General features: G+C 37.7%; 2 protein-coding genes and 1 long non-coding RNA gene across 3 annotated transcripts in view; 2 read left to right on the forward strand and 1 right to left on the reverse strand.

Moving 5' to 3' along the window:
* Window positions 1-22,769, forward strand: part of Tk (Tachykinin) — a 97,427-nt gene that overhangs the window by 52,336 nt on the left and 22,322 nt on the right. The window lies entirely within an intron of this gene.
* Window positions 2,812-6,511, reverse strand: LOC142982405 (uncharacterized). Its single transcript, XR_012959983.1, has 3 exons — window positions 6,331-6,511; window positions 4,473-4,637; window positions 2,812-3,066 (listed from the first exon to the last, which is right to left on the reverse strand). It is a non-coding gene; the product is annotated as an uncharacterized LOC142982405 (long non-coding RNA).
* LOC142982353 (uncharacterized) lies at window positions 7,821-8,546 on the forward strand. Its single transcript, XM_076128815.1, has one exon. It carries the CDS (start codon window positions 7,821-7,823, stop codon window positions 8,544-8,546), a length of 726 nt encoding a protein of 241 aa, XP_075984930.1.

The following is a 22,769-nucleotide window of genomic DNA, read 5'->3' on the forward strand; positions in this document are numbered from 1 at the left end:
TTGTTTACGCATGAAAAGATTTATCTGTGTCCAACTTACTGCGTGAATAACTAAGTCATACATAATTTGTACAGTTTCTACCGACAAATTTTGTATTTATTGCAGTATCAAGTCTACACCTACTAAATTTAATAATGGTTTACAAACCTCTATTCCTGAAAAGGCAGGTTTGAAGATCGTTTGAATTTGAAGGGACTCCCAAAACTTTGATTGTTTCATAATATAATGAACGACTCCAATTACGGGATGCTCCTTTTGAAACACGTAGATTTCAGTTGAATTTTATCATATAATCGACAACTCGTCATAGAAATGCTATTTCCATACAATATGATTGTTCTGAAGTCTTGGTAAGGTAAAAAGTAAGAATTAAAGTGTTAATAATATCTTACGATAATAAAATTAAAAATAAAATCGTGATAGTATAAGCTGACCTGTCGTTGATCGTGTCGGTTATCCGTCCCACCTGGCTATGAGAGTGAGGGAATAGAGATTGAACCTATGAATTGCTTACACTTGTCTCACACAGGCACAGAGCACAACAAATGAAGCCGCGGTGGCTGAATATCGAATTGGAAGACATTATAATTAGTATATCTATGCTCCTAAACTAAATAATACTTTTTACTACTAAACTTAACTGCCCAATGCGCCTCAAATAGAAAAACTATGGAATAAAATGACTAATTATAATTACAACATTTTTCAAATGCTATAATTACATCCCTAACTCAGCTTAATCTTGTCATATTCCACTTATATTTAAAATACCAAAATACCTGGACACAACATTTTGAGACATAACCTGTTTAAGGTCTAATCTCTACACTAAAACGAGGTACACAGCATTAAAAAAGAACACAAAAAGGCAAATGACGTAAAAATGCAGATAGCAGCCAGAAATGGATATTTTTGCTTTTCAAAATATAAAAGTTTCATTGCAATGGGTGCCTAATTGCACTAATATAATACGGCGCTAAAAAAAGTGCAGCTCGTGGCTAAATAAAAACAGCTGGATCGATCTTTGAGGTTAAGCTACGCTTGCCAAAAACATAGTGATGCAACCTAGCATGTCTGAGAGTTCTTTAATACAGTTCTTGAGGGCATGCAAAGTCCCACAGCAATTGGCTAGCGTGATAGACTCAAAGCTTAACCCCTCCCTCATAACGGGAGGAGACCCTGGACCAGCAGTGCGTCAATAATATTTTAAATTTAAATTACTTAGTTGCTACTATTTAAAAATATAACTTATTTTGTAGAAACATTTCTAAGCGGGTTTTAAACAAACAAAAAAGCCTTGCGATATAAATATCAGTATTTTTATTAATTCCTACATACATTGTATATATTTGTTCAACCCACGAAAGTCATTTAGATGGTCTATCAAATAATAAATATCATGACTAGCCATGCCTGACAAATCCACTAGATTAGGACAAAAATAGACTATTTACCTAACAATTATAGCAATAGTGTGTGACCGTGCAACAAATTGTTTGCTCATTCTTACTATTGATATAAATACTTTGTAGTCTGCTACATAACTGATCTTCTTCTTATCGTATGGTCAGTGGTCAACCTAGTGTCAAAGTTGTTCAAGCCGCCCGAAGGCGACTGATTATCTATACTAAAATAATAATAAATAAATATTTATTTCTGTACTATATGTATTAATGGTTATTTGTTTTATCGTGCTAATCTCAGAAATTACTTACTCAATTTATTTATTTTTATACGAGCAGTTTTATATAGGAGTGTTAAAGGCTCATTTTTTAAACAGAAACTTACGGAAGCAAATTCGTGCAGCTCGATCTGTAACAATATTAATTTGGAGATATTTTGAACAGTAGGTATCTAAATCTTTCAGCATTTACTATTACTTTCACGTGAATTTAGTTACATGAATTCCCTATGCTTAATTATTGACTAAAATTTGATTACTTGCTCACAAAAAAAAATGTGTTTTGGAATTTGACACTTATTGTGCATTTTTTTTCACTTTTTCTATTATTTTTTCCAGGAATTAAACATATTACCTAACTTAAACCTACTTATCCTATCTCAAAATACATTGTTTTACTTGAAAGGAAAAACTAAGGCATTTTTCCCAAGTTGCGTACTTGCGTTACTGTAACAATATTTATATATTATTATTCATAAGATGAAGTTTTCCTACAAATATTGATGGTAGCCTGTTTCGTAAACAGTAAGTAAAGGTTAATGCTTGTACTGTTGAAACTTTAACTCTTTTTAATCATGTTTACTTTGACCTAGTTGAACTGAATATAATTTTGAGATGATTTATTGCATATTGTACGAAAAGTTGAGAAAGAAAATAATGGTATATTATATATCATGAAACTTAAGTAGGTGTATTATCTTTATACATATAATTCTTCTGTAAGTGTGTATGTCACTGAACTTTTCTTAAACGACTGGACCGATTTTGATGAATTTTGTTGGGTGTGTTCAAGGGGATCTGAGAATGGTTTAGATTCACAATTATGTCCGCTGGACAATGTTCTTTTAATTTATTAGACAGGACAACGTCTATGGGGTCCGCTAGTAAACATATAAAAAGCATACAAATAATTGACATAAATGACAGCTGCTTCGACTGAAAAACAATTATTATAACTGTTTTACATTGACTTCAATAGATACTGACGTAACTGAGACAAAAACTAGATATTTATACCTAGTGGTTGGCATATTTTAACTACTGCCACGTTTCTTAATTTTTGCATATTAATAAACATACACAATAACAAACGCTGTCGCTAGTTCTTTATTTCTTAACCCTTGAACACAAGTGCATAATAATAAACATTAGAAAAAATTATTAACAAGTCATTCCTAGCGCATTTTCCCACCATCAACTCAAAGTTAACCTTCCAATCTTTCACGGATTACCTGAAGCGATTGTTTCACAGTTTTTAATGAGTTGCTAAGTAAAAATTGAAGCTATTAACGCGGTAATCTCGACGAGTAGCCGCCCGGCGTAACTCAATCTTGGGGGAGATTGCAGCACCGACAGATTGCAACACCGCCAACTGCATGCGCCCACTGGAAAACTTCACGATTTAAAGTTCAAACACCTAGTTAACCGAAATTTTGTGTAGGTTGTAAGTAGGAAATAAATTATTGTTATATGATTTAATTGCTCTAGTGTAAGAGACTGGTTTTTGTGAAGGAAAAATATCGAAATGCAGTTTTTGAGCAGCTCTTGAGGTCCGAGGTACATACTAGTCTAAATACATTGTCTTCAAATGAACAGTTTCTGTCAAACACTTAATGATTTTAAGTCGAAACACTTCGATATTATCGAATTGAATCAACTGAAATCATTTTTTCTTTTATCGACATCGGTTGAGTCGTTTATAATTACTATCGTTGAGTATCACCAACATTTTGAATACTAAGTTTAAGCATTTTTGCCTTTTGCTACAATATTTTGTATGTAAAATTGTGTACGGTAAAATTTTATGAGAAATAATTCAGTCCTTAATTGTTTAATAATAATAATTAATCAGTAATTACCGAAAATTGTCGACCAAGCCTGTAAGTTAGGACAAATTATGGATACTAAAAACAAGTACGTAACGTGTGTTTGAAAGTCATTAAGAATTAATTATTGAAATATGGATAATTTTCTGTAACATAGCTGCTTACCTTAATAGTACTAACAGTACCGTGATTCTCTACCACTATCGACTACCGACAACCGGTTAGCTATTTATTCAGCGCCTCTAGCGGGCGTCGTAGAAACTATATTGGCAGTACATTTTAAATGTTAAACTCTCGATACTCGATGCGTCTAATTGTAGAGAATCGTACAACAGATATAATAATATGTATAATTTTCAACAAATCGGAGTATTCTCCAAAGTTTATCTTAACCTAATATTTGTGCATCTTAGTATTAAGTTAAATATTTATTTGCATAATACAAACAAAGCTCTATATATTCTATCTGGCTAACAAAATTACACCAAATATAGAAAAATTACCTTTAACAAAGTAGCTGGTTGTAAAACAATGAAAACTGTGTACACAATCGATTATATCATTGTAAACTTATTTATTGATAGATTGTTTGAGTTTCTTTCTGTTTGTATCGAAGTGAAGTGAAATCGATAAAGGTTTGTGCATCGATTATACTAAGGTCATGTAGTCGTATGCCTTGAGGTAATGACTAGTATAGTGATTTTATTTTTTATAGAAAATTATGGATGAGCGTGTGGTACGACATCTGTGGTTAGCCGTGAAGTGATTATTTACGACATAAATAATAATGTATAATAGAAAACGGGAATTAACGCGAACACGCATTTTACCTTAAAATGCCTAACATTTTGCGCCGGTGCAGGTTGCACTCCAATACTCACTCTATTATACATTAAACATGCAACGCGAGAGTTTAAAAGTTATTAAAAATAATAAGTATAAGAAAAATAAAATATTCAACCTACTGTTGCATTTCTAGTTAGTGACTTTCTTCTTCCAAGAACTGTTTAAAGATCTCTCAGGCGTGCTAGATTTCGGTAGATAGTAGGCTAGGTTGCGACACGCAATAAATATTTGTGGGATCCCCAAACAGTTATTTTCAGTCTGGTTGTATATGGCGTCCGAGCTGCCTTTATGTAAAAAAAAAACATGAAAATTAAAACATCTATCATTTCCTCACATTACTAACACTTGGCAATTATAAATCCCACCTTCTTCTCAATATGGCTGGTTTAATACGCATGTTTAAGGAATATAAGGATAAAGGAAACGCACAATTATAAAATGAAACCAGAACACAAATTACACATAATTACGTTTCAGTTTCACAAAAATACCCACAGACAAAAGGTAGAATTCACAAGTATGGAAAAAATTACTTTAAATTATAAATTAGTAATTTTGTGCTCACGTTCGACCGAGTTCTCTTAAAGATTTTATCTCTCAAAAACTGAGTTTAATTTTGGGAAAAAATCATCTTATACACTTTTCTACTGTAACTAACTGGTTTTTTAGTCATTGTGAACTATGCCGAATAGTCAAATATAGTAAATAAATTTTATATGCCTTATTGCAATTATGCACGTGTAATACTAATAGCATCGTCACTCCAGACTTGGGGATCCAAAAGAAGATAGGGTAAGGTGTCTGAGATGGACTGGTCGAAACTTGCCATTGGTAGGATGATTTTTTAATTAAAGGGGATGCCTTTGCCCATCAGTGGGTCATTCAACTAAGCTAAGAAATAAAAAAAATGTGATACTTTTTAGTAGGTAATGTATACTAAAAAGTATCACATTTTCATTTTTTGTATTTTAATATTTTTTTTAAATAAATATACGAAATTCGTTCAATTATGATAAAAAGCGGGAGTTTCCGTGAGCCTTTTAAAAGCATATTGTATGTCAATATACTCTCACGTCTCTCCATGTTTTAAAGGTAAACGAAAATATGATGCGTAAATAAGGTAGTTAACATTTTCAATAATTAACTGTTTCAGAGTAAAGATTGGTTGTATTTTCACTTATAATAAGCTTTTTCGTATGCAAATAACAAGATTTTTATCGGGAACTACTTTTGTACTTGCTGGCAATAGAAAAAATACAATTTTCCAATTCCGTTTCACGTTTTGCAGTGATCTTTCCTGACTCATGTTTCGTTTTCACGTGAGGAAAAGTAGTTTTCTTTTATTTGTGGAAATTAAAATAAGTTACTCATTAGTACTTGCTTGGCAGTATTTTCTGTAAATGATAAAAACGCTGATCTCTATTCAATTAAATAGATAACAAATACAAAAATGCCTCAACCGATTACTACGTATCTATATTGACATATATCTACTATACAAACCTGTGTACCTTATTCCGCAAAAGCATATGGCACCTTTGCGGAATACAGGTAAACGAATAAACGTAATTTCAGTCAAGCAGTTTGCTTTAAAAAATTCAAATATGAAAAAGATCTTTCTAGAAATTGTGGCGCGAACAACACAAGAACTCTTCAAGTTATATCCGAGTGGAGAGCAAATGTTATTACAAGTCGAGGCACACGGTAGACAAACGTTATCTTAGCTCTACTTACATATTATTCTTTTAATAGCAAACTTAATACGGCTTGGGTACTTTGAATGTTCGCTTTTTGCTACGTCGTAGACTGCTCGTAGACTTGCTACGCTGCCTAGTCTGTGCTACGAGCGTAGCGGTTAAGCTACGAAATGAGGATTGTTACTTAGCAATGTATGCAATTATCTTTTTCATTCATGGACTACTAGCCTTAATAAAGCTTTTTTATTAATTGAACCACTTATAGACAACGACAACTTACTTAGCACATAAACGAGAGCAGCGACATGTACGCGCTTCAAATCCCCCATCGACCCCAGGCTCTTTCATCTGCCAAAACTGCGGTCGCGGCTGTCACTCCCGCATAGGTCTTTTAAGCCACGAAAGAAGATGTTACCTTGTAACAAATATTCCTCTGTCTGACGCCACCTGAATCATCTGCAATAGATGGACACAGGCCAATGAATGAATATAGACATATACTATGCATTATACAATGTGTACCAACTTTGTGTAAAAGGTATGAAAATTAAATATTAATCAAATCTGCATCAAGTCGTAACTGTACAAATCTAATCATGAGTGTTAATTGTATGCAGCAGTGTTTCAAAACAACTACAATAAACTTCAAAAACAGTTAATTTGATGTTTTCATTAATTACAAGATTTACTTAAACAGTGAATTTGATCCTTATTTCTATAACAATAAGGTTGAAAATAAGATTATCAGGTGCAAAAGCAAATACATTTTAGACTCCATACTATACCAACATTAATAAAATATTTTTTTACTTTATTTATCACTGACTTATGTCAAAAAGTTTGACATCCAAACCTGTTTCAATATACTCAATGATTTGGAATGCTATTGTGGAAAATGTCTTTACTGCTATTGTTACATAAATTAAACATTGATTCAAAAGAGCAGTACGCTTTTTAAATAATTATAAGGACTTCTACTCACAGGGTAAGGCGGCTTGCCGGCGTCATTGGTTTCTAGCAGTCAAGCGGTAATGCTGGATATTGACAACTCTGTGCGGCTTGTGTGTAGTAGCCATTAGTCGTTTGATAACTAAAATGTATTTTTTTAGGTTTCCAATTTCTATGCTAGTTTGCAAAAAACAGCCTTAGCCCTTTCCTAGAATATAATCTATGGCTTGAATTGTCATTAGATTGTTCGTTGAATCATGAAAGCGTCACGGACAGACAGACAGAGTTCCTTGCCCTTTTATAATTCGTTTACGAGGCTCAAACCAGTCGCGCTGCTTACAAAATAAAGTTCCTGACTTACATCTTTCTGTAGAATAAATGTCGCCACGCCACTGCTATAGCGCCGGGAGGTCGTGGTTTCGATTTCCACACAAAACAATTATTTGTGCGATCCACAAATCGTTGCTTGTTGTACTTTGTGTCCGTTGTTTGTTTGTTTGTTTGTAAAAGTCCTCGCGGCACAAAATCAAATCTTACTGCAGGTGTAGTCTATATTAAAAAAAGATGAAACACCATACCATGCCCCCATCACCACCACCATTAAAAGGTGAAATCGGCGCCTTTGATTCAATCAACCACAATCGGTTATGGGACAAACTAGAAAACAGTAAAGTGCAGAATGACGTTGTTGGACTGATTAGATACTGGTATTCTAATCAGTCTAACAATGTTAGATGGGAATCAGCTTTGTCAGACAGCTATAAGCTTTCCTGTGGTGTTCGGCAAGGTGGATTGACCTCTCCTGATCTGTTTAATTTATATATGAATGACTTGATCGAGGAGCTGAGCAGGACACCAGTGGGGCTGAGGCTAGGTGACAGATATGTCAACAACCTCAGCTACGCAGACGATATGGTTCTGCTCAGCCCCTCGATCAAGGGACTGAGAAGACTGCTCTCTATTTGTGAGACTTATGCTAGAGAACATGACTTAGTGTATAATGCTAAAAAGACTGAACTTCTAGTATTTAGATCAGGAAGAGGTCCACAAAATGTTCCACCAGTATGGATAGGCGGACAGGTAGTTGCGGTGGTGGAGAGGTTCAAGTACCTTGGTCACATACTGACGTCAGACATGAAAGATGATGCGGACATTGATCGTCAGCGTAGGGCGTTGTCAATTGTTGGCAATATGTTGGCCAGGAAATTTGTTAAAGCGACCCCAGAAACCAAAGCACATCTGTTCAGGGCATACTGTCAGAGCTTCTACACGTGCCAGCTCTGGACTGAGTATACAAAGAGGTCTCTGGATGCCATTCGTGTTCAGTACAATAACATCTATAGACACCTAATGGGCCTGGCGCCGTACTGTAGCGCCTCAGGTATGTTTACCGAGGCGAGACTGAACACGTTTAATGCCATCCAGAGAAACCGAATAGCTGGATTCATGTCCAGGGGTGGTACGTGTGGAAACACCATTATTAGGGAACTTGCTGACAGACTGTGTGCAAGTTCCATGTTAAGAAGATGGTTATCTATAGCTGCTTGAATATATATATATATATATATATATATATATATATATATATATATATATATATATATATACTGAATAAGGGAAGTTGTTATTTTTGTTTTTTTTTTTCATTTTATTATATTTTATTTGATTTTTATTTTAATTCTAATTTTAATAGTGTTTAATACTTAGTTTTTGTTTTTGTGATTTTATTGTAATTAAAATTGTAAAAAAACCTATGGAACTTGGTTCTGAAATAAAGATTTATTATTATTTTTGTGAAAAGGGTTTTAAATCTCAGCTCTTGAGCTGGTATAACCTGCATTCACGGGTGTACACCAAGTGAATGCAGGGTGTGTGAGTTTATGTTTGTGTTGTTGTGTGATGTGGTGTGATGTCGTTTTCTTCTATTTGCAGGAACTTTCTAACTATTCTACAGGTGTTTAAGATAGCGGCTTTTTGGATCATTATGTAAGTAGATGGTTTAAGGTCAATAATTTTCAGGCATTGATGTAGGTATTTTGGGATGACGCCAGTGGTAGAGACAACTATGGGAACAACATAAACTTTATTTTGTTTCCAGATCCTCGCGACTTCGTCTTTAAGTTCTCCGTATTTACTTATTTTTTCAGTGATGGTCTTCTGGATATTGTGAGTGTTGGGGACTGCTACATCTATCAGGTAAGTGGTTTTTGTTATTTTATCTTGTAGTGTTATATCGGGCCTGTTAAAGTGTATGGTTCTGTCGGTAAGTATTGCTCTGTCGTAATATATTTTGTATGATGCATTTTCTAAAACAGTTTCAGGTGTGTATTTGTAGTATGGTGTGCTTGTGTTATGTATGAGGTTATGTTTGAGTGCGAGGTTTTGATGTATGATGTTGACTATTTGATTGTGTCTGTGTGTGTAGTCTGTTTGTGTGAGTGTTGTGCAAGCTCCGGTTATGTGCTGTATGGTTTCCGGTTGACTGTGACATCTCCGGCATTTGTCGTTTGTTACTGTAGGGTCTTTTAAAATATATTTTCTATAATTTTTGGTGTTTATTATTTGGTCTTGTATGGCTATTATGAATCCTTCTGTTTCAGGAAATAGGTTACCCGTTTGGAGCCATTTGTTGGATGCTATAGTGTCTATGTGTGCTTGTTCCAGATCGTGTGGGTGGCGCCCATGGAGTACTTTCCTTTTCCAAGCTTCCAATTTTTGTGTTTGTGGGTTAGTGTTGTTAGGGTCCGGTGTGTCCAAGTGGTCACTAAGGTTAAGTGGTGTGTAGTTGTGATCGTTTTGTGTGATAGCTTTGTGGATGTTGCTTGTGTGTGATTTTGTATGAAAGAATGTCCTTAGGTTATATAATTGTTTTTGCCAGAGATGATGGATATCTATTAAGCCTCTTCCTCCCTTGTGTCGTTTGATAGTTAATCTTTCTACTGCAGATTTTGGGTGCAAATTATTGTGTTTTGTGAGTGTTGTGCGTGTGGTTCGTTCTATTTGTTCGATATCCGTTTTGGTCCACTTAATAATACCAAATGAATAGGTTAGTATCGGTATAGCGTAGGTGTTAAGGGCTTTTATTAGGTGTTTACCGGACAATTGTGTGTTACAAATAGCATTTGTGCGTTTTTTATATTCTGTACTAAGCGTTTCCTTAATTGCAGTGTGATCTATTCCCTTTAGTTGTTTATATCCTAAGTATTTGTATAAGTCAGTAGATTCCATGGCTGTGATAGTGTTGTCGTTGTCTAGTGTATAGTCTCCAGGTTGGATTTTGCCCCTTACAATGTGCAGTGTTTTACATTTATCTAATCCGAACTCCATTTTAATATCTTTACTAAATTGTGCCGTTACATCAATCAGGCTTTTCATTTCTTTCTCAGTTCTAGAATAAAGTTTTATATCGTCCATGTATATAAGATGTGAGATTGTTGTGTCTTGTGTTGAGTGTTTGAGAGTATATCCAACCTGGGTACGATGCAGCAAATGTGACAGGGGGTTTAGGGCCAGACAAAACCATAACGGGCTTAAGGAGTCGCCTTGGTAGATATTTGTCTGGTAGTAATGGTGTCGTTGTTGCTAGTTAACTGTAAAGAGGTTTTCCATTGGCTCATAACGATTTTTAAGAAATCTGTTATTTTTGGGTTGATTTTATATATATTTAAGATATGAATTAACCAGGAGTGCGGTATGCTATCAAAGGCTTTTTTGTAGTCTATGTAGGTGCAATGAAGGTTCCGATTTTTTGTGGTGGCATGTTTGTGAATAGTTGAGTCAATTACTAGCTGTTCTTTGCAGCCCATATGACCCCGCCTACATCCTTTTTGTTCCTCAGCTATTATGTTGTTGCTTTCAATGTGATTATTAATTTTCCTAGTTATTGCTGAAGTTAGGATTTTGTACAAGGTGGGTAAACAAGTGATTGGTCGGTATTGAGAAGGTTGTGGAGAGTGTGTGCCTTTTGGCAGCATGTAGGTTATTCCTGTCGCTAAGAAATCTGGTATATCTTGTCTCCCTAAAACGATATCTGTTAAGTTTTTTGCTAAGTGTTTGTGTAAAGATGTTAATTTCTTAAACCAATAATTGTGTATTTTGTCTATGCCTGGTGCCTTCCAGTTGTGTAATTTATCTGTAATACTTGTAATATCTGATTGTGTTATTTCTTCAAATGCCATCTCCCCTATTTCGCTCCACCTACTCTCTTCTTCTGTTATCCACTCTGCCTGATTATTGTGTTCTATATCTTTTTCCCATATGTTAGACCAGAATTCTTCCAGCTGTGTTTTTGTTGGTGTTTCTGTAGGTGCAGTCTGTGTGTTGGTGTGTGGTTTTAAGAGGTTTCGATAAAATACTTTCTCATTTGTGTTGAACAAAATGTTATCGTTTTTGCGTTGCTGCGCTTTCTTATACCTACGTAGCCTATGGACTTTCAGGGCAAGTTTTTGCTTTAAGGTATCCAGAAATTCTTCTGGTTTCCTGTTATTTTCTTCGTGTCTTGTATGTAAAATTCGACTTCTAAATATTTCTTCTACTCTTTTAACTACTTTGTGCGATCTATTATTATTAATGTATTGTGTGAGTCTGCCACAATCTGCCCTAAGTTTTTCAATGTCTTTCTCTAGCCTAATTTGCCACGAAGGTTTTAATGGATTATTCCGTCTTGTATTATTGCTAGATTCTAATATTTTGTATTGTAGTTCTTCAGAAACAACTACGGCTGTGCAGTAAATTATGGTATGTAGGTCGGATAATTGCATATGGTCAGTGATGAATCGGTCTAGTATATTGTTATTAAATAGATTTAATAATTTTGTGAGTTTAGGGCTATATTTAAGTTTAGGTAGTTTAGGGCGTGATGCAGGGTTCATTCCAGAGTATTTTGTTAGTGTTGCTTGGAATTTTTCAGTGATTTCCTGCAAATGTGTCTCTACTTCTGAACTACTATATTCTAATGTTTCAATGTCATTTTCTAGTGTAAGTGTTACAGACTCTGTTTGTGTAGATGTGTGAGAGGTCTGTGTGTGTGATGATGTCTGTGTGTGTATTTGAGATTGGATTTGCATGTGAGATAATGAGAGAGTACGATCTTGTGAGTGTGCTGGTGAAGGACTTTCTGGTGATGTATGTATGGGTGAGGTATGTGTTTCGTTTTCTAATTGTATTCTGACTTCCTCTTTCAAGCTATTCAATATTTCTTGTGATAAAAGTTTGTTTCGTACTATTGTTCTTCTTTGATCCGAGACTCGCTGTTCAGTTACTTTAACATCTGGGTACTTAAGGGAAAATTGCTCGTGTAATGTCTTTCTGTAAATAGTCATGTCTGTTTCTAACTTAGTGATGTAAAAGTAAGTGCGCATAATAAACATGTTTACGTCTTTGCTCCAACTCATGCGCACTCGCGGTTTCCCAGCCTTAGTGGACGCAGGTAAAAAGGCGTTAGCCACCTGCGCAACACTTAAGGTCGGGGTCGGTGCTCCACGAGAATCTTCATCCATGGAAGACACCGGTGTGGGGTTGTACGAAGTTGTGGATGGACTAAATGGTTCTACTATGGATGTGTATGAATTTAAACTAATATTGTCATCGTCTGTCTGTCTGTCCTGTGTGTGGTTGGCTGTAGCATTTGGGTCTAACCCGGAGGGAGCCCGCCTATTCAACTCCACTCCGCCGACGGATCGCATGCTGCTACACCCAGCGTCGACTCCAGGTGTGCTCCGGCGATCGCCCCCGGACAGCGGCCCTATAGGGGAGAGGTGCCATGAAAGGGACATTTATGTTGTGGAGCCTCTAATAAGTATATGAAATATAATTTTTATTAGGTTGGAGTTGAATGGGAAGCCTTCATTAATTAACTATTGAAATAAAATACAGTTATTATTAATTCTAGCAGTTGAGTCATTTATTTTTGCATTTTTCAAAAATGTGTGTTTTGTCCCTTTCATAAATGGCCCGTTTTGAAAGGGACATGATCATTTATGAAAGGGACAATACAAAATATCTAAAATAATCAGGTCAAATTAAGTAAAAAACAAACATAATAAAGGAACCACCACTACAATAGATAATTTTAAGAAAGTTTACGATCAGATTTTAAAGTAAAGGAATTGTTATGTCTAAGTCTTACTATTTTTATTATTAGAACATAACAAGTTATTATATAACATGTAATTGAAATAGAGATCAATACCTAGGTACATTACATAGTTTCATAAACATCTTAAACACTAATTAACTGTCTTCTTTAACTTTGGTTAGGTATTATCTGAAAAATATTTTTAGTGACAAATTGAAAATGCCTTTAATGCCACAGGTTTCGTGTGCCCATTTGGTGCATATCATTCACTGCCTCTTCAATTTATTTGGCATCAACACCCGGGTTCTCTTTTTTGGTGACATTTTATCTGCAATAATAAATAATAATTGATCACAGTTATATAAGCAGTCATGAAAGGGACGTCCCGTTCATAACCGTTTGTTGTGTCCCTTTCATAAATATCATACTCAAAATGAAAACATAACTACAAAATCTACAATTGTAAATAAAAGTGTACTTACCTTTTGTTTTAATATTCGTGTACTACAAGGAGATACTAATCCTATGAAAAATAATAAATAATCAATTCACATCACTTGAAAAAACGTTTTACAAAAATAGCTAAAAAAATACTTTTCTACCGTAATACAAACACTCACACGCGGTGGCCACCTTTGAAGTGACAGAAGCATGAAGTTAGGTGCGATCGAATGTCCGTTAGTGCTGCCATACAACAACAATAATGTTAATTTGAATCGGTTTTTATTTTAGCTGTAATTTGAAATGTCCCTTTCAATACGTGTCCCTTTCATGGCACTTCTCCCCTACGTTTATTCTTACTACGTGTCTCCATTTTTATGGGTGTCCAGAGCCATGTTAGCCGCGCCAGTAATTTTTCAATCGCGTGTCCGCCCCCCACGTATGTCTGATGTTCGACATGGACGTATGGTTGTTTAGGGGGCTTATTATTATTATTATGTATGTCTGTATAACATCTCGGGACTATAGAGTCCCGGACTTTTAGAAGGCATGCGTGGGGCCGAAGCCAACACGTAGAGGCCCATTTAGACAGCTTTAATATGCAAAAAATATGTAAGATGTCACAATCCGGTGATTATCCCTGTGAACACTATGAAATGCTCCCAAGGACAATCACCGGGCTGCGGGGAACTATGACATAACTACACGAATAAACTACTGGGGCTATTGGATGGGGTGCTGATGGATTGGGAAAATATGGTAAATACGGGTGCTATGGCGCCTGCCGACGACAATGTTGAAAACACGTGAAAATGGCAGGCGGAGACTTGCCAACTCACAAACTGGGCCACCCTAAACAAGTCGCATCAATAGCAACAAGGGGGCAACAGGGACGTGAGCGGCTGAAGGACGGAGAGGCCTCGCTGGACGTTAAACTCAGCTCACGCGCCTTTGCTAGGCTCAGGCATCACTGGCCCACTAGCCATCTTACGCTCAGCATCCGTCCTCCGAACAGAGTGGGAGCTCTGCTCTTGCGACTCCACTCTGGACGGCCAATGAAGGCAAGCCAGAGGCGGGGACCGCTTCCTCGTCAGTTTTCACTCCGACCAGCCAACTAAGGCAAGCCGGAGATGAGGAAGGGTGACTTCCCCCTGGAGCACTCAGGTACCGCGGGGTCGCTACTCCCCGTCACCTCGCCTCAAGGTGCCCTGCGGGCTTATTATTATTATTATTATTTTATTCTCTTTATTTATAATTCTTCTTAATTATTACATTTTTAAATATATATTTTCATTATAGTAAGAAAAATATAAAAAAAAAACATATTTAAAAATATAAAAATTAGGTGGTCACCGGTATCGGGAACAGGGTCCAAAGTACCGGCGGTTAGGACTCCAGGGCGAGGAACCTCCTAACGATTCGTGCCGTGCCGAGAAGAACCGCCTTCTGCATCAGGCCCTTGACCCAGCTGCCCAACGCAAGCCTCCGAAGATGTTGGTCGAGACTCTTAGCTATAAGTCCGTTAACTGACACGACTATGGGGACAATAATCGCGGAATCCACATCCCACATGTCGACAATCTCATGAGCCAGATCCAAATATTTAACTTCTTTATCTTTTTCGGCCTTCACGAGATTCTCGTCATGCGGGACAGTGATGTCGACGATTACTGCGACACGCTCTGATCGGTCTACAACCACTATATCGGGTTTGTTCGCAATTATAGTGCGATCCGTGATTATAGACCGATCCCAGTACATGGTGATTGAGCCATTTTCAAGAACCGGCTCCGGAACATACCTGTAGTAAGGGACCTCGGTGACCACAAGATTATGCTTCAGAGCAAGTTGCTGGTGGATGATCCTGGCTACTTGGTTGTGTCTGTGCAAGTACTCTCCATTGGCAAGACGCGAACAGCCGGAAACTATATGTCTGAGGGACTCGCCAGGCTGATGACAAGCCCGGCACACGTCAATTGTGCCGTCCTTCATAATATATTTCCGGTAGTTGTTCGTCTTGACAACTTCGTCAGCAATTGCGCAGACAAACCCCTCGGTTTCTCCAAAGAGATCACCGAAGCGTAACCAGGCCACCGACGCCAGCAGGTCGACATCGGGTCCGTGAAGGGCCCGATAGTACCTGCCATGCAGCTCCTTGCTCCGCCACACATCGACGCGGTCCCCAACGTCCATCACCACAGGCCGTCGCCAGTTCTCGTTAGCCAAGGACAGAGGAGTGAGTCCTTTATCAACTGCAACCACATCTCGGTGCAACCCCACATCAGTGCTGAGAAAATAATCTCGAAGACTGCACACCTCGCGGTTGTGGAGGGTTTTGGCATTCAAAAAACCTCGACCCCCACACTTCCGCGGAATGTACAGTCTCATCACCGATGATCGCGGGTGATGCATCCGATATGAGGTCAGCAGTGACCGGACTCTCCTATCCAGGGCGTCCAGCTCGGTCTGAGTCCACTTGAGTATGCCAAAGGAGTACATCAGAAGTGGAATGACCCAACCGTTAAAGGCACGAACCTTGTTACCACCCGACAAAAGACTATTAAGTACTTTTCTCAGGCGGCCAAAGAAACGTTCCCGCAACGATCGTTTCATTCCCACCTCATCGATGCCTAACGCCTGTGACATACCCAAGTATTTGTAGGTGTCGGTGGCGAGGAGCGGTCTGAGAGTTGTGTGATCCGAGAGTTGTAAACCCTCGGATGTCACCACCCTCCCCTGTTTTACATGCATGACCGCACACTTGTCTACACCAAACTCCATTCTGATGGAATTACTGAAAACTTCAGTCACCTTCAGCAATTCCACCATATGCGGTTCGGATGAAGCAAACAACTTGAGGTCATCCATGTAGAACAAGTGAGATATGACTTGACCATCTCTTCGCAACCTATAACCTTGGCCCGAAATCCTCAGTAAAGTACTGAGAGGGTTCAGTGCCAGGCAAAACCACAAGGGACTCAGACTGTCACCCTGAAAGATGCCTCGCTCTATCCTTAACAACTCGCCGTCACCGAGAACCCGCCCACACCCTGGATAGCGAAGGCCAGTCGTCCATTGGCCCATGCATGATCTCAAGAAGGCGCATAGAGTTGCATCTACTTTATACAACTCCAGCACCCTCAGCAGCCATGAATGGGGCACAGAGTCATAGGCCTTCTTGTAATCTATCCAGCATGTAGACAGACTCCTACGGTTCCGGCGAACCTGCTGGCAAATGGCCATATCAATGAGGAGTAGCTCTTTAGTGCCACGGGCCCCATTCCTACATCCATTCTGAGAGATAGCCATGATGTTATTTCCAGTTATATGTTCATTTAGTTTTCCTCTCAGAATAGATGTGAGTAATTTATATAACGTGGGTAAACACGTGATGGGCCGATAATTTTTGGGATCCGTGGCATTACCTGACTTATAGAGCAAGTGGGTGATACCGTTAGTTAAAAAAGATGGTAGCGATCCAGACTCCACAGATGACTGGAATAGGGAAGCTAAGCGTGCATGCGAACTACGCAGCCATTTTAACCAAAAGTTATGCAGTCCGTCCGGTCCGGGAGATTTCCAATTGGCCAGCGAACGGACTGCGTTGGCTACATCTTCGGTCTCAATATTTATAGCCGGCATTCTTTCTATGGGCTCACATGCACGCTCAACCTCCCGCATCCAGACACCCTCAGTGTGGTCAACCGGTACCGACCAAATACTACGCCAGAACGTATTCGTAGAATCAGCATCCGGCAGGCCCATGTCGCCCACACTTTGATCGGATCGCTCCCAGGCTCTGTATATCCACTTTTGATCACTCTGGAACATGCGATTCTGGGTATATCTCGCTACACGCTTTTTGTACCTCTTAATGCGGTTTGCCCACGCGTAAACCTTCTGCTTCAGAAAGTCGATGCGCTCTGTGATCCGGGCATGGTAGTCTTGGGGACTTATATCAGTCCCCATGAATGCTCGACGCACAAAGCGCATAACTCTCGGGCGCATATTGCCCGACCTGAAGCAGATAAGTTTGCCAATCATCACCCTGGCATCAGCAATACGTCGTTCAATCCTGCACTGCCAAGCCGGTACGGCTGGCTTCGGTCGCATCGCTGTGTCTTGTTGGAATTTAACACCAGCGATGCGACATACTGCATTGGCCGCACAGTACAGAATTGAATGGACGTCAATCAAATCGTTACAGGTACAGATATAGTCGACTAGCAGCTTATCCATGGCGATGACTAGCGAGATGTTTTTCCTATGGGTGGGCAAACGAGGTAATCGCGGTCTATTATGTGGAGGTGTGTTTCGATACTCCAGAATCGCATCCTCCAGAGCACTCCTCAATTGACTATTACACTGGGTACTCATGGAGGATACCGCTTCACCTACGTCCTCATCAGAAGGGCCGGAATACACCGGGACCAATGTAGGTGCCAGAGCAGTCGCGGTAGGCGTGACTGTCTGCGATGAGGTCGGGTTAACACAGCTCCTCAATGAGTCAGAACGTAGTCTCTCAAGTGTCACGTCATCAAGCAGGTGGCATCGCTGGATGGCACGCACTTGATCCGATAGCCGCTGAACCGATACGTCGACAGCTGGTTCAAGCTCCTGAAACAGAGATAGGATTCGACTACGGTACGCCGTGAGGTTGGCTCCTCCCTCTGTAGCCGCAAAGTATGCGCGCATGACATTCTCATTTAACTTTGATGTCCATTTCATGCGCTGCACACTACCGCCGGTAGCGAGGATCCTGTTCGTAGCCGGTGGGCCACGGGATCCCAGGCATGCTGGCGGCCGGCCTCGTCCCCGTCGTACAGGTGGTGGCGACGATGGTGGCGAGTAATACTCGTCGCTTGAAGTCGAGCTCGACGCCTCAACAACCTCAACGAGTGGTGTTGCTGCAGATTGCGATGGCTGCGAGGCGGAGCTATGCGACGAGCCCGGAGGTGGAGGATGTGCACTTGGTCTCACTCTTAGATTGTACGGCATTTTTCTTATATTGACATAACGTCTAACATACTTTTAACAATGTTTTTTGTAAACTGGGGTCCAAAGGTTTTGGCTTCACGTATTGAAATATAGATATACATTTTTATAGATGAATTATGTAGATAATATATGTAAAATTTAAAATATTGTAATTTAAAATATGCAGAAAAATTTTTGACGTATGTCATGATGTCGTGCCATAGATTATATTATTATTTATTATTATTATTATTAATTATATCAGCTTACATGTGAAAGAACGACAAACATACATTCGTATTTATAATATTAGTATGAAATATTATAGGTTGTTAAGTGCTGCCAATAATTTGGTTGACAATGAATTAGCCGGTTAATTGGAGTTCGTTAATGAGGTCACTTAAACACTATGTACCATAATACCACCATAGAAAGGGCAAATCCATTAGTTACATCAGTATTGGCATATATGCATATATTTATGCAATACAAAATATACAGCCGATGATAAGATGTATAGATGTATAGTATATTAATACAAGCTGATTTAGACAACTCCACTAAAACACACCCCCTGCTTAATCCCCTAGCTTTTGGGGTTGATTTTCGATTCCTTTCTATCTATTGCGCTTTCATGGCTTAGTTGTTAACTACCAAAAACCAATTTTCATCATTTTTATCATGGAAAGAGTTTATCTCCTCTAAATCTTTTTTTTTCTCTCAAATTTCGCACGAGAAGACACATAGAATTACGAGTTTAAATAATTGTGCAGAAATACTTAAATTTCCATTCACAGCAACAATTAAACTTTATTAATCATAAACAACGTTTAAATTGAAACCAAAGACTGTGCTCTTTACCTCGACTATAACATTTAACGAGCTAATAATTTTAACCAGCGCCATTGAAATACAAAATTGTGACAGACGTTACCTGAAATATCAATAGATATAAAAGGGACAATTAAAATGGCAGTAAAACGTCTTGTCAACGTGGTAATAAAGTAACTGGGGTAGTTAAATTTATGCATTCCACTCTGTTAACAGAGGGTAGTTAAGTCTACACTGTTTATTGCGAGCATTGTGCATTAATGGGAAGATAGAGTTTAAAGGTTTATTGGGACTGTTAAGTTGTATGACAGTTGTTAAGGGAGGTTTATTTTAGAAGTAATTTGGTGGAAGAGTTAGAAAGTGTTCTTTATGATCCTTGATTTGGAAGTGCTATTTTGTGTTTGATTTTCACAGGTAAATATGTATTTGTATAGATAATTAATTGATTTGTTGTAATTACGTGGTTTTTGAAAAGAGTAACTATGTCGAATACCTACGTTACGTTGACGCCTTAACAAGATATAAGTATATTGTAAAAGGAGCTTGTGTTTTAGAATTATGTATTATTAGAATAGTACAAAGCATCTATTTATTTAATGCCTCCAATAGAAACATACACTAAGAACAGGTCATAGGACATTTTTTTTGAGATCACGAGCTACGCGGGCCTCAAAATTATTAGGTGTCATTGTCAAAAATAATCATATAACATCACTTGCTTCTATTTAACCGAAATCGGAGAATGTTCACTATCATTTCACTCTGTTAAGAGAGGGTAGTTAAGTCTTACACCGTTTATTGCGTGCATTGTGCATTGATGGGAAAGTAAGGGTTTAAAGGTTTATTGCGACTGTTAAGATGTATGACAGTTGTTAAAGGAGATTTATTTTAGAAGTAATTTGTCGGAAGAGTTAGAAAGTGTTCTTTATGATTCTTGATTTGGAAAGTGTTATTTTTCGTTAATTGATTCTTTGACAACATTCATCACAGGTAAATACTCGTACGTATTTGTATAGATAATTAATTAATTTGTTGTAATTATGTGGTTTTCGGAAGGAGTAACTATGTCAAATACGTTACGTTGACGTCTTATAACAACATACAAGTAAATTGTAAAAGTAGTTGTGTTTTAGAGTTATGTATGTATTATTAGAATAGTACAAAGCAGCTATTTAATTAGTGCTTCCTATACAAACATACTCTAAGAACAGGCTAGAGGACATTTTTTTTGAGACCACGTGCTACGCGGGCTCCAAAATTATAATGTGTCATTCTCAAAAAAAATCATTTAACATCATTTGCTTATATTTTTGCGAAGTTGAACTGTTTATGATAATAATGAGTTTTCTATATTCAGTTCAGATTGAGTTAACTAAAACCAGTCTCAACCAATTTAAAAGCTCCTCAAGCCATATAATATAAATAGATTAACGTATAAAAAGTAAATACATCTGTTAGTTTTCAGTGAACTAATACGCGGTTCGATCAAGTGAGTTAGTTAGTCGGTTCAGTGAGTTCGATACTCAAGAAACAGGTGCATTTGAGTCTTGACTCATGTTGCGATTTAAGTTGAAACTTGTTGCGTTCAGTTTCTTAACTAGATTGAGTATTTTTAGTTGTTTGGCTTTTTTAATTGTGTGGGATGTATTGTGTGTTGTTTTTGTTGAAAATGTTTGGATAATGCGGATATATGCGGTACGGGTTTTAAGGGAGATCTGGGACAAAATAACGTCGTAATAGAATCGTTTTAACGGGAAAAATAATAATAAAAAAACTAAGTTCGATTCTCTAGAAATTACCTCTCAAAGGAAACATGTAAAAAATGGGAATGGAAATTTTTTTTAGTCGTATCTTCAAGATGCAACAACATCTAGTTTATACGCCAATCAATATAGAAACGTGATTCTATTATATACCCGTAATCTACATCCCATAAAACGAAATCATCAATCCAAAATAATACACGAACATTCTAAAACCTAAATAACATCCACCATTCAAGCTGACATTGAGAAATGACGTCACCAAACGAATTCACAACTACCCACATGTAGAGGTGAAATATGAAAGAGTTTGAGATAGCATCTTGTTCGATTGAAATGTTCCGATTGATGGATGGTTGTGTTCAGCAACGAGTTTATGCGAAAGAACTGAGTTGACACGAGCTGTATCGAATGTAGATTTATAAAGCTCCGTACTCACATACTGGTAAATTATTCGAATAACGGCTATTTTAAATGTGATATCGAACATTATAGAGAGTTTGGTATCTTACCGGTAACGCAGGTTCTATGCTGGCCAATCTTCCCAAAAACAATGACTCACCAGAAGGTATCTCAGATAATTTATTACGTTATCCACGAATGAGTTGAGAGCGAAGTTATGATAAACTGATTCAAAACTTGCCTTTAGAACGTAAACTGTGGATAGAAAAGGCATAACGCCCGGAGATAGAATAAATAAATCCATTAATGTCCCACTGTTGAGAAAAGGCTTCTTCCCAGAGTAAGACCGGGATTAGTCTTGAATCTACCAAGCTGGCCAATTGCCCAACCCGTACATGGCTTCTTGCACTTAGCCTATTTTCAAGACCTAGCAATAAGTGGGTACTGTACAACTACACGAATTGAAGGTGCCCTTCGCGTCAAAGAATTTTACTCGATTTAGCAATCACATAAACTAACAATTATGATTCGATAGAGTTAAATTGTACATAAGTATGGAACATAAAAAGATTGGAGAAGCATAGAACATCTAGTGATCCGAATATTACGAATGTATTAAAATTTTACTATGTCAAGATAAGGGCGCGTATTTAAACAACTTAGACTTTTAGCTTAGCTAAATGTATCGACATTTTTATAGACATGCGCTAAAGATCGTGAATTTAATCAGATAAAAAATGCTTTTAGGTAAGATCTTGTACTCTACTACAACTTAGTAGTAACGACTAACTTTGCCTGAAATGGGCAATTTATCAAGATTATAAAACAATTATTTGTATTTACACAAATAAAGTAACTGCACAAGATGACTAATATGGTGTTCGATACAGATACGATGAAGACTGGTCGCTGATTTTCTAAATCTAAATTTAGTATACCTCTGCCAGCCACGAACCTTGTTAGCAAGGCTCTCTGCTGTTGGACTATAGTATATGTTATTTGCGTGACCTAAATCCAAAAGAAAAAATAAACCTTGCCTCTTTAAAAATGTACAAACCAATTAAAACTATAAAACTCCATCACGTTAAGAACGACGTTGCAAGTATCAAGAAGCATACCGATATGAAATGCCAGTCGTAACAGTACAAAATGTACGTCATTGGCGGCAAATGTAGCAGAAACGCATTCATACGTGTATTCATATTATTCGTAATAAAATTTTGTATTGATATTCGATGCTAGTTTTATCGCCTGTTATATGTATTTCTTGGAGTAATGGAA

The sequence above is a fragment of the Anticarsia gemmatalis genome, chromosome 21 (assembly GCF_050436995.1).
Source record: "Anticarsia gemmatalis isolate Benzon Research Colony breed Stoneville strain chromosome 21, ilAntGemm2 primary, whole genome shotgun sequence".
In the NCBI taxonomy this organism is placed as follows: domain Eukaryota; kingdom Metazoa; phylum Arthropoda; class Insecta; order Lepidoptera; family Erebidae; genus Anticarsia; species Anticarsia gemmatalis.

What these genes read in the sequence shown, in the direction of transcription:
- LOC142982353 (XM_076128815.1), top strand. Translation starts at nt 7,821, where the DNA reads ATGAATGACTTGATCGAGGAGCTGAGCAGGACACCAGTGGGGCTGAGG.